We start from the raw sequence: 11,659 nt of genomic DNA on the forward strand, positions 1-11,659 counted from the left end.
AAACGAGACAGAAACGAGATCTCATCTTCAATTTTGCTTTGCTATGGGTCTTCTCGTCAGTGATCTTGTGTTTTTGCATGGAGTTAAATCATGTGGCACCAAAACTAAACACCAGGATGATAAATAACAATAAAATACGAACTAGTTCATACATTATATTCTGTAACAATTCATCATTTTTTGTTTATTTCTGTTTCCAGATTCTGGGTCCTATACGCCCCTAAGAGGAGTTTGTAAGTGAAACCAAAAATTAGTTTTTTCCTATTGTGAGTAACTACAACTATGTTTTCATAGCTAGTAGAGATTACAGTTGAGCTAAGTAATGCCATATCATGAAACAGATGTATTTTTTAGAAGAATTTCATATATTAAGAAGCTTTCATACCATCAATGTGTATATTGCGAAACCTTCAAAGCTGGAGCTCATGCATAGCTAGTCATAGAAAAATATGGGTTAGTAAAAGATAAACTGAAAAAGTGCAAGTTAGCTTCTAAGACTAATTGGCCCACGTCATTGATATAGAGTATAAATAAGAGGGGACCAAAACAGAGCCCTGGGGCACTCCTTTTTTAGTTGTGACTGAATCTTAGCAAAGATCCTCATGTGTAATACATTGAGTTCTGTTGTGTAGGTAGTTGGAGAACCATGCAGCTGCTGTTCTGAGACTCCAGTACTGAGCAATCTGTCTATTAAGATGGAATGGTCAACAGTGTCAAAGGCTTTAGACAGGTCAATAAAAAGTGAAGCACAGTGTTGTTTTTTATCAAGCGCTGTTTATTCCCTTCATGGTAGCTGTCGTAGTACTGTGCTTTTTCCTAAAACCGGATTGGAGTTCAGAGAGAATAGTTGTCAAGCAGAAACTTTTTTTTATCTGGTCACACACAAGATATTCTACTGTTAGTTTAGCTAAAACACAGAGATTTGATATCAGTCTATAATTTGTCAAGACCATAGGATCCCCTCCCTTTAGTAAAGGAAACACAAAGGCTGATTTCCAAACAGTTGGGATTTCTTTGGTTTGGATAGAAAGATTAAAAAGACTTGAAAGTGGCTGTGCTACATAATCTGCAGCTAATTTTAAAAAAATACGGTTCGATCAAATCTGGTCCAGGTGGCTTTCTAGAATCTAACACTTTGAGTGCTTTGTTCACTTCAGAGGGACTAAAAGGCACAAAGTTAAAAGAATTAAAAGGATTACGACAGAACTTTAACGGTTTTGTACAAGGATTTGTAACAGAAGTTGTTACTGGGTCAAATAAAAAACTGGCTGATAGGAAATGTTCATTGAAACAGTTCAATATTTGAGTTCTGTCATGAACTGGAACATAGTCTCTAATAATGAAATTAGAAAGAGTGTGAACTATTTTGTTCACAGATAGTAAGCCACGGAAGTGTTTTTTGGACAATCAGAAGAGAAGTGCGTAGAAAAAGTTTTGCTGTATGAAACATGTCAACATATTTGTTTTATCAAGTCCAGAGTTATTTATTGCAGTTTCTCCACTTTTTTTGAACTCTAGATAGGTTTGATGTCAGGTAATATTTTCACAAACTAGCTTTTAAATCAACTTGTGTTTTTCTATTATTTTATAATATGACTATGACTACAGCTACATTGGACAAATGGACAAATCTATTATGACTCCTGCAATTATTCTGGAAAATAATGATTTATCTTCTGTGCGGTGGAATGTTAGTTTTATTTTTTTTATCTTTTTTTTTTAGGTCAGGACCAGTATTTCAGCGCCAAAAGTAAGGAATCAACTTTTAATTTGTTGAGTTTTCCTATTTTTCTTTTTACCTCTACATACATCACATTTGACAATAAGTTGTATAAACTGTCACATCTAATTTTGGTACTGGTTTTTTTTGCTTTAGAGCATCAGAAACAAAACAAACAAAAAAAAATCTCACTCAACATAATCAATATAAATACAGTTTATCATGAAATACAACAGGGGTTTATACTCAATAAATCCCTGCTGTGACAGTAAAATCTGCCCAACACTATAGGCTCTCAGCCCACATCTGTGTGCTCAGATGTTGGACAGGACAAGTTAAAAAAAATGATATTGCCTGAAAATGAAGACTTTCATGTTTTTCTTGTTTTCAGGTTACGCAGATTTTGATGGCAGTAAGTAAAACATCCCCAAAAAAAGCCTTTTTTGTAATGTGAATCTAAAATGACTACACATAGAAGGGACACTTTACAATTGATCAATGTATTGCTATTTAATAAAAATGAACTAAAACAGCAACAAAAAAAGATTATAACATGGACAGACCAAATAATTCCATCCCAAAACTTTTGTCATTGGAACAATATCCTGAGACTTTCACATGTTTCATTGACAGAACTGAGATTTTGGGCAATGTTATTATGATTACATAATAACATAAAATAATATTCACAAAGAAAAACAATTGTAAAGGTCAGACGTCTGGTTCCATGTGCAGCATGTTTATTAGGACCGGAACTAAGCACAGCTAAAAGTTCACAAAGCTAAATCAGGGTCAAACAGGCAGAGGTCAATCACCAGCATGAGATCATCTAAGATGATATTAGAGTTGTCAGAGTCCAGGTGAGGGTCAGGACAGGCAGCAGGAAGAGAATAAGCAGGTCAGAAACAGAAGATCAGTTTTCCTTGTTTTTCACTTTATTTAAGACTAAACACGTATTGCTGAAGTCATGGAGAAAACTATCAACACTCCTACAATTCTGTCCCAAAATGAAACAGTTGTCTTCCTGATGAAAGAAGCTTTTGAACTTGAATGTTTCTTGCTCAAACAAAAGTGTAAAAGGACAGATTGAAACTGTCTATCTATAGTTTTTGGATTCCTGCCTTGGAGATGGAGGAAGTGGGCAGATAAATAAAATGTTTGGGCATCTTTGCTCAAAGTGCTGCCCTTTCCATCCAGCCATGGATGAGCAGACAAAAATGGATAAATGAATGTTTAATTATAATGCTATCACAAAACAAACAAAAGAAAGCAAAAACTTTACAAAGATACAACAAAGAATCGAAAACACTGTTTTCAAATGATAATAAATACCAACAAAGACTCAGAAGTGACCACAAATATATTCTTTAATATTGGAGTTGAAGGACCTATACTCTTCTAAGCCTTTCAGAGTAAGCTCTATCCGTGTATATGATAATACTGGTAAATTACGTTTGGCATCCTAAACATTTTTCATGAGCTCCTTTTCCTACCCAAAAGTAAAACAACTCAATCTCTGAGACACCGTCTTTCGGGCCTCATGGCGAGCCGCTGTTGTCTCTGCAGAGCAGGTGCAGGTCTAACCACTACTTCTCACAGTGGATGCTATAAAAGCGTTTTGCTGGTCACCGCTAGCTCCATGGAGAAATTGTGTAGGTGTGTTAGCTAGATTTCAATAGTCTATGGGAGTTCTGGGACCAGCGGGCACTGCCTCTTTGGAACACAGAGGGGGAGGGGATGATCAGTCCAGTTCTCATGTACTGTCTATGGTTCAAACGTGATCTAGTCATTCTCAGGGATTGGGAGGGAGTGGTGCTCAGAGAGCAGGGTAGGAGAGGAATGCTCAGAGATCCGTGAATGTATCAAAATACCACATTGGGGTAGTTTTTTGTGGGTATTAACATTGTAATACACTTGAAAAATCAAAAAAGTGGATTTTGCATGGTTCAGGCCCTTTAATCAGCTCTTAATTTGCTTTTTGTTCTCCTTATTTATCTATTAATCTTGGGTTTTGCACTAAACTCAACCACAAGTCACAAAAACTAAACGCTAGGATCATTTAAGTATCAATGGCATTGTTTTTTGATACACAATATCTAAAAAAAACCTCAAAGGTGACAACTAATATGTTCTTTAAATGTTTGCGGTTGATAAGAAGAAAGCCCGGCCAAAGCTAAACATGAGATTCATCTCCTCTGAAATCAGCTTGTGTTCTTCTCATCAGTGATCTTGTGTTTTTGCATGGAGTTAAATCATGTGGCACCAAAACTAAACACCAGGATGATAAATTACAATTAAATACGAGCTAGTTCATACATTATATTCTGTAACAATTCATCATTTTTTGTTTACTTCTGTTTCCAGGTTCTGGGTTCTGTACGCCCCTAGGAGGAGTTTGTAAGTGAAACCAAAAATTTTTTTTTTCCTATTGTGAGTAACTACAACTATGTTTTCATAGCTAGTAGAGATTACAGTTGAGCTAAGTAATGCCATATCATGAAACAGATGTATTTTTTACAGGAATTTCATATATTAAGAAGCTTTCATACCATCATTGTATATATTGTGAAACCTTCAAAGCTGGAGCTCATGCATAGCTAGTCATAGAAAAATATGGGTTAGTAAAAGATTATCTCATAAATAACTAAGCTTAGTTTTGCTCTAAAATGTGAATAAACTGAAGTAAGTCTCTTGGACATGTCAATCAGAAGAGAAGTGCGTAGTGTTTTTCTTTTTACCGTTTTTTTTTTTTTTTTTTTTTGTAGATCCTGAGTTAAATCACAAGACTAAACAGCAGGAATATGCATAGAAAGTAGTTCAAACTTTATTTTTTGTAACAACTAACCTTTTCAAGTATTTCTTTCTCTCTCTTTTTTTTATTTATTTCATAATCGGGAAATACGGCAATTTAGATGCTCTTATAAAAAAAACAGAATATTGGTGATAATTATTTTATGACTATAAAATCACTACAGCTATGTTTTTATAGTTCTCTAAAGTAACAGCTCAGCTAATTAATGCTCTGTTACAACATTGATGTATTTTTAAAGTGTAATTTGATATCTTAAGATGCTTTTATTCTGCACATATTCAATGTGTAAAGTGAAAAACATTCATATCATAGCAACAAGCATGGATAAATCTATTATGATTCCTGGAATTATTTTGGAAAATAATGTTTTCTCTTCTGTGTGGTGGAATGTTAGTTTTATTTCTTTATCCAATTTTGTTTGTTTGTTTGTTTTATTTTTATTTTAATATTTGGACCAACGTTTCAGCACCACAAGTAAGGAAACAGCTTTTAATTTGAGTTTTCCTATTTTTTCTTTTTACCTCTACATACATCACATTTGACAAAAACATATAAACTGTCACATCTCATTTTGGTAATGCTTTTATTTACAGTAGAGCATCAGAAAGAAAAAACTCACTTTAAAAAAAAACAAAAAAAACAGCACAAACCCAGAAAAGTCAAACCTCGCAAAAAATGTGCAGAATTTAAAAACAGACTGAATAAAATAATTGAAAATTTAGACACAATTGTGTTGAATAACAGGTATAGATTTAAAAAAAAGAATTGTACAGAGGTGTTTTGGGTTGCTTGAGTGAAAAACTGTAAAGAATTATAGAAAACTACCAACAAAGCTCCAGTGTCCACTACACTCAACATTTTCAAGAGGTGTTTTTCCATTGACACTGCAGGTAAACTCCCTGGATGTTCATGAAAGCAAAATTAAAAAAAATGCAAATAAAGGTGAAGAGAGGTGTAGGAAACTCACTCATTGAATATAGGATGCAGTTAGTTTCTTTTTTTGTTTTTTTGCCAAAGGTTGTGCTACCAAATAAAAACATTATAAAAACAAACTGTAAAATGACATAATCTGCTTCTGTTCTTCTGCCTTTTTCATGATAACAATTAACAAAAGTGTGTTTTTCAACAAGATAACATTCAAACTTGGCAGAGAAATCCTATCCATATTCAGTCATGTGAACCCTTATTCATGGATCCGTATAAAGAAGGAAAGACTCAGACGTGACTTCTAACATGTCCTCTAAATATTTGCAGTGCAGGAGAAGAAGGTCAAATCTTCTGCACCTCAAGGTGAGATTCCTCTCGTCTTCACATTTGAAGCCCTTTCCCTAGAATCTTATTGTATATAGTTTTCAGTGCGTGGATGTGCTTGCTTTGGCTATGCAGCTCTTCTAGTCCATTTGGATGCATTTTGGCACCCGCTGTTTTTTTTACAGGCATTTTTTTTAATTTAGAACTTGGGAAGAATGTTTGGAGCGTGTTTGAAACATGTTTAGTTTCTCCAATGAGTCCAGTGAGTGTTATTAAATAAAAAAAACACCCAAATAAATATATTAAAAAAACATATTTTTTTCTGATTTCACAATCTGAATCACATAAAAGGGAGAACAGCAACATTTTTATGCACATGTCAAAGACAAGACAGTTCTTGCTCTTCAAGCTACCTGAAGTACCAGCAGTTAGAGTCAGCTTCTACAGTATTTTCCTTTGTTTTCCCTTTTATTTAGTTATATATCTTGTTTGGTATCAAGTTAAATTACACATCACCAAAGCTAAACAGCAGGAAGACACATTGTAACACAACATTAACTAGTCCATGAATTTATTTTATATAAAACTTAATCTTTGCATGTTTTTCTTTCTTGCATATGTTTGTTTTCAGCTTCAAAGTTCAAGATGACTTTTCCATGTAAGTGAAACAAAGCAAAGATTATGTTAGTCTAAAGATTTAACAAATGAGTGAGAAACGTAACGTCACGCAATGACACTAGGTTTTATAGCTATAATTTTTTTTTTTTTTTTATAGAAGCTTTTATATTGTTCATTGCTAATTTTCATTCTTGGTAACTTTCAAACCTGGAAGACAAAGCTACATTTATTATATTTCTAATATTTCAGTTAGAGTATTTCTTAACAGCAACTATATAACATAAAAACTATTGAAAACTTTAAAAATACTTCAATTTCTAACATTGTTTTCCTCTGTTATTTATGCCTATTTAATCTCACATGGATCGTAGTAATTCTTAAGGTCTGGAAAAAGAAACACCAAAGAATATCTAAAAATTCTCATATTTTTTTTACAAGAGGTTTACATGAGATAATACACAATTACAAACATTTTTTGAGAAACTGAAGCCGTATGCAATCATGTAAACCTTTATTTATGTATTCAGAAAAAGTTGCTTTCATAAAATACAAAAGACAAATGAAAAAAAAAATCTAGTACCAGTAAAGTTTAAAATGTATGGTTTTTTTTGAATGATTAGTAAAGATAAAAATATATAAGAAGAGACTTAGGAGTGACTATTAACATCTCCTCTAAACATTTACAGTTAAACTTTTTGGCCGCGGAGTTAAAGGTGAGCTTCTTCTCTTCTGATATTTGTTTCAGTTTCCCTTGTTTTTGACTTTGTTTAGTTATAAATCTAGTGTTTTGTATCAAGTCACATCACCATCTTTTTTACTGGCTGAATTCCTTGTGGAGTCCTGGGGTCAACAGAGTCTGACCCAGCTACTGTTGGGCAAAGGTGGGGTACATTCTAGACAGTCTGCTGCAGAGCTACACACATTCACACCTAGGGACAAATTAGAGTAAACAGTTAATTTAGCATGTTTTTTTTGGACTGCGAGAGGAAGATAAGGTGCATGGGGAGAACATGCAAAATCCACACAGAAAGATCCCAGCCAGGATTTGAACCTTGTTGTGAGAAGAGAGTGCTAACCACTGCACAAGCCAAACAGCAGGGTAATATATTACAATACAGTACAAACTAGTTTGTGAATTTACTTTGATTTTACTCAGCTTGTGCTTTTCTCATCCGAGGTTTTATTCAGTGTTTGCAGAGTAAAATCACAAGACATCAAGACTGAACAACAAGAGATAGTTTATACAGTACTTTATTTTCTGTAGCAATTTACTCTTTTTGTGCATTTTTCTTTTTTTATGTTTTTTTTTCAGATCAGAGGACGCATCACTCTATAGAAGCTGGTAAGTGAAAGAAAAAAAATGTTTTTTCATAATCTGAATATAAAGTGACTACAAATGTTTTAATAGCTCGACATTCCATTAGAGGCACAAAAAAACCCCCAGCACTATGATTTATTTAAAAAAAAACATTTTTTTAAAATGTGCTGGTTTATACATTTCTGTAGCAATAAATCTTTTTATGGTTTTTTTTTTTTTTAGTATGTTCGTTTTCAGATGAGATGCTCTTTAGCCCTTTACCACGCTGTAAGTGAAACAAAAAAAAAGTTCATAATGTGAATATTAAATGACTACAAATGCTTTAATTACATTTGAGCTATTGAAGCTGTTTTCGCACCGAGTAAAATCATGAGGCATCAAAACTAATCAGCAGGATATAAAAAATGAGCCAGTTTATACATTTCTATAGCAATTAACCTTTTTATGAATGTTTCTTTTTTATGATGCTTGTTTTCAGATGAGATACGGTCTAGTTGTTTAAAACCTGGTAAGTAAAACAAGAAAAAGTTTTTTCATCATGTGAACTTAAAGGGACTAAAATTTACTTTGAGAGCTAGAAATTGCAGTAGAGTTAAGTGTCGTTTTAAAATCAGGGGCCACCAAAAAAAAAACAGCAGGATATATTATATTAAAAAAAAATTAAAAAAACTCTGATTCTTAAAGGCATCGAAAGCGGGAAAAAAATTATATAATGTGACTATGAAGTGCTCACAAATGTTTTAACAGCTGTGAAAAATTAGAGCAAAGTAATTCCATCTCATACAACTAATTTATTTTTAAAGTGTAATTTGGGATCCTAAGTGCACGTTATCAATTTGTATAGTGAGAGAAAAACATTCATACACGATTGGCCACAGGGATTGACAAATATATCGACACTCCTGCAGTTCTTTCAGAAGATGAATGAATTCCTCAGAAATTTGCTCCAACTGAAAATGTTTTGGTTTTCACATGTTAATCGTCTTTGTTTGCACTTTTAACATCACAAAAACACATCCGAAGACCAAAATGTACACAATTCGAAAAAAGACTTAACAAATGATTATCACCTGGTCAAAATGTTAAGAAATCATTTCTTTTCAAGCATGTGATGTGTCTGTATGTTTCCAACTAATAGGTCTGTTCAATGTGGAAAGTATGTTGACAAAAAAATAATTTAAATTTTTTTTTTACTCTGTTACAGTTCACATACTGTAAAATGTATTAGTGAAATGATGAGATTGTTAACAGAATACAGAGTTACATGGATCCTCTAAAGGAGAAGTTCTAACAAAAATCTTCAGATCATTAACATTGTAAACATTGTTGTTCTTCTACTGGAGGACGTTTCAGTTTGGCCACTAGGTGGTGATTGCACTTTAGCATTTCTCATTTTTCAAGAAAGAGAATGAATTTGTTTTTGTTTTTGTTTTTTTTTTGTTTTTTAAGAAAAAAAGTGTTTTAGGCCACAAATGGTTACTTAAAAATATTTTCTTAAAAGGGTTTGGAAAATTAATGGCTATATGAGTATATAAAGCTGTCCATTTGGTCAGCAATCTATGTTTAGGTTGACCCAGCGTTAGCAGTAGCCGTCCTATGGGAAACTCAATTAAACTCATTGACTATATATAAGAAAGAAGTATTTTTACAGTCAATGATTAAACTGTAGCTTCAAGCTAGCACACTTTAGCTTTATGTGTTGGATCCAGCTCTACTTTTATGAATCGATTATTGATCTGTTAAACTTACAATTCAAATTGATTAATTGCTTTTTCAACCCAGCCCCAATTAGGCTAACACACTTTGTAACAACATTAAGAAACTTAAACTCACAGAAAAATGATGACAAATGACCAGCTCTGACTGGCGCGGTCTCAACGACAAGCAACCCTGACAATGTTGTCTCCCCCTCTGTGCATTGTATAATGACACATTCAAATTGAACAACCCCAAAACAATTGTGTGGAAAAAGAAAAAATTGTGCCATCCTGCAGCCCAGTAGCCTTGCAGAAAACTACGTTAGCCTTGTTAGCAAGGAGACCTTCATTCAACAGCGCAGTTTATAACAGTACTTCGCAAAACGCCGTCGCAGCTCATTTTCTCTTCGAAACACCAGCTAATTAGAGCTCTTTTGCTCTAAAAGCTTATTTCTGTACCTCACCACAATCTGTTAAATTGTTTTCTCTACTGAAGCACATTTGTCGAGCGAGGGCCGTTAGGTTGGCAAATTGGCATTTCCTCCTGCCTATGACTGCATACTGGCTTGTGAATGTTGAGTCTCAACAAAAAACAACACTGCCACTTCCGGTATTACCTAATTTAAATAAGTGGAGCTCACTTGACCTGGATATGCAAATATGGTCATTCTCAAAGCTTCAAGAGATCTTTAGGTTCATGTGTACACTGTATTTAAAACCGTAAAGAGTTTTTCTGACCTTGGAAGAAACCTAACTGGATGTTGATGAAGGAGCAAATTTATTGAAAAATTGCAGCAAAGTTAAAGAGAGGTGTTAGAAACGCATTCATTTTGTAAGAATGCAATTCATTTCAAAAGGTTGTCCTACCAAATATAAAATTACAAGTCCCATAAATCTGTTCATTTCAAATAATTCCCAGTTGAAGCAATGTCCGAGAAGTCATGGATTGTAAGGCTGTTGGTATTTTTGGCCTTGATTACATGGTAATGTGGAATTAGTCACTGTATTTTACCACAATTGAGTGTCTTGATTTTTCTAATTAAAAGAAAAACAAATATTTGATCTGTGGAGTTATTTTATCAGCTAGAGTAAATGTCATCATCTGTCTGTGTTCTTCTGCCTTTCTATCACAGACTACATTGGGTGCCTGCCAAACAGTAAGTGAAACCATGTGAAATATAATGTTCCACTATCTTCTTGCTGTTTTCCATTAATGGACTAGATAAATGCAAACTCTCAGGTGATTACAGATTGATATTTTATGTTCAAAGTATTTCTTTTAACTTGAAAGATCTAAAACTAACATGTCTGTCAGCAAAAGAAGACATCACAGCCACAACAGTCTGGGATCTCCTTCTCATGCTGGTCAACAGCCTGATCCAAGGCTTTTGTGGGATGACATCACACTGTTTAACCATCATTTGTTGTGCATCAGTCACTCTGGTACCCAAAAATTAAAATTGCTTTTAAAATCCAGGACACTATATAGTCCCACAGTATGTAGTTTTTTAGTAGTTAGGGATTAGGGAGGGAATTAGAACATGGCTAATATCCCTGTTTTTTTTTCTTAGCAACCATCATGTCTCCACAAAAAATATTTAGCATCATAAGTGCTGTATTTTCTGCTTAAGTACTACCAAATATTTAAAATACTGAAGTACTAATACTTTAAGTAAAAGAAAGATGACATTTGTTGGTCTAACACAGGGGTCACCAACCTTTTTGAAACTGAGGGCTACTTCATGGGTACTGAGTGATACTATTTTGAAATGACAAATTTGCTTAGTTGTAGTAATACATTGTTATTAATGAATAATGATACTCCTCTGTGTAAAGACACAGATTTCTCACCATAATTATCAACAATGAGATCAAGCTAGGAAACAGATATCAATATTCAGCACTTTATTAATCTCAGTGATTGTTACATCTTCAGATGATCACTTAAATCACTACAGTTCATGGAAATTATCCTATTTTCACTATGTTAAACCATGTTTTTTAACTATGTCATGTTAAAGAAAAATCAACTTATACATTTTTAAACAAATCTTGTCACATTTTGAACTAATGACCAAATCTGNNNNCAATAGAAGAAAGAAAAATACACACAAAAGAAAAAAAAACAAAATTTACATTCCACTTGAGTTAGCATTTACAAGAATTACAAATTCCTTCAACAGTATTTAAAACTATGCTTACTCTTATACACAGTCTTATTTTTCAGCCCCACTCCCCACCCC

The 11,659-nt window shown here is 33.5% G+C and overlaps 1 protein-coding gene across 1 annotated transcript in view; it reads left to right on the top strand.

Moving 5' to 3' along the window:
- The window catches only part of LOC112149018 (von Willebrand factor A domain-containing protein 5A), a 21,268-nt gene that overhangs the window by 8,154 nt on the left and 1,455 nt on the right, over positions 1 to 11,659 (top strand). The window contains exons 8-15 of the mRNA XM_024276461.1: positions 201 to 233; positions 5,787 to 5,822; positions 6,415 to 6,441; positions 7,088 to 7,114; positions 7,714 to 7,743; positions 7,942 to 7,986; positions 8,198 to 8,227; positions 10,550 to 10,573. Of these exons, the coding sequence (XP_024132229.1) occupies positions 201 to 233; positions 5,787 to 5,822; positions 6,415 to 6,441; positions 7,088 to 7,114; positions 7,714 to 7,743; positions 7,942 to 7,986; positions 8,198 to 8,227; positions 10,550 to 10,573 (252 nt within the window). The remainder of the gene's footprint in view (positions 1 to 200; positions 234 to 5,786; positions 5,823 to 6,414; positions 6,442 to 7,087; positions 7,115 to 7,713; positions 7,744 to 7,941; positions 7,987 to 8,197; positions 8,228 to 10,549; positions 10,574 to 11,659) is intronic.

This window comes from Oryzias melastigma, linkage group LG13, assembly GCF_002922805.2.
Source record: "Oryzias melastigma strain HK-1 linkage group LG13, ASM292280v2, whole genome shotgun sequence".
In the NCBI taxonomy this organism is placed as follows: Eukaryota; Metazoa; Chordata; class Actinopteri; order Beloniformes; family Adrianichthyidae; genus Oryzias; species Oryzias melastigma.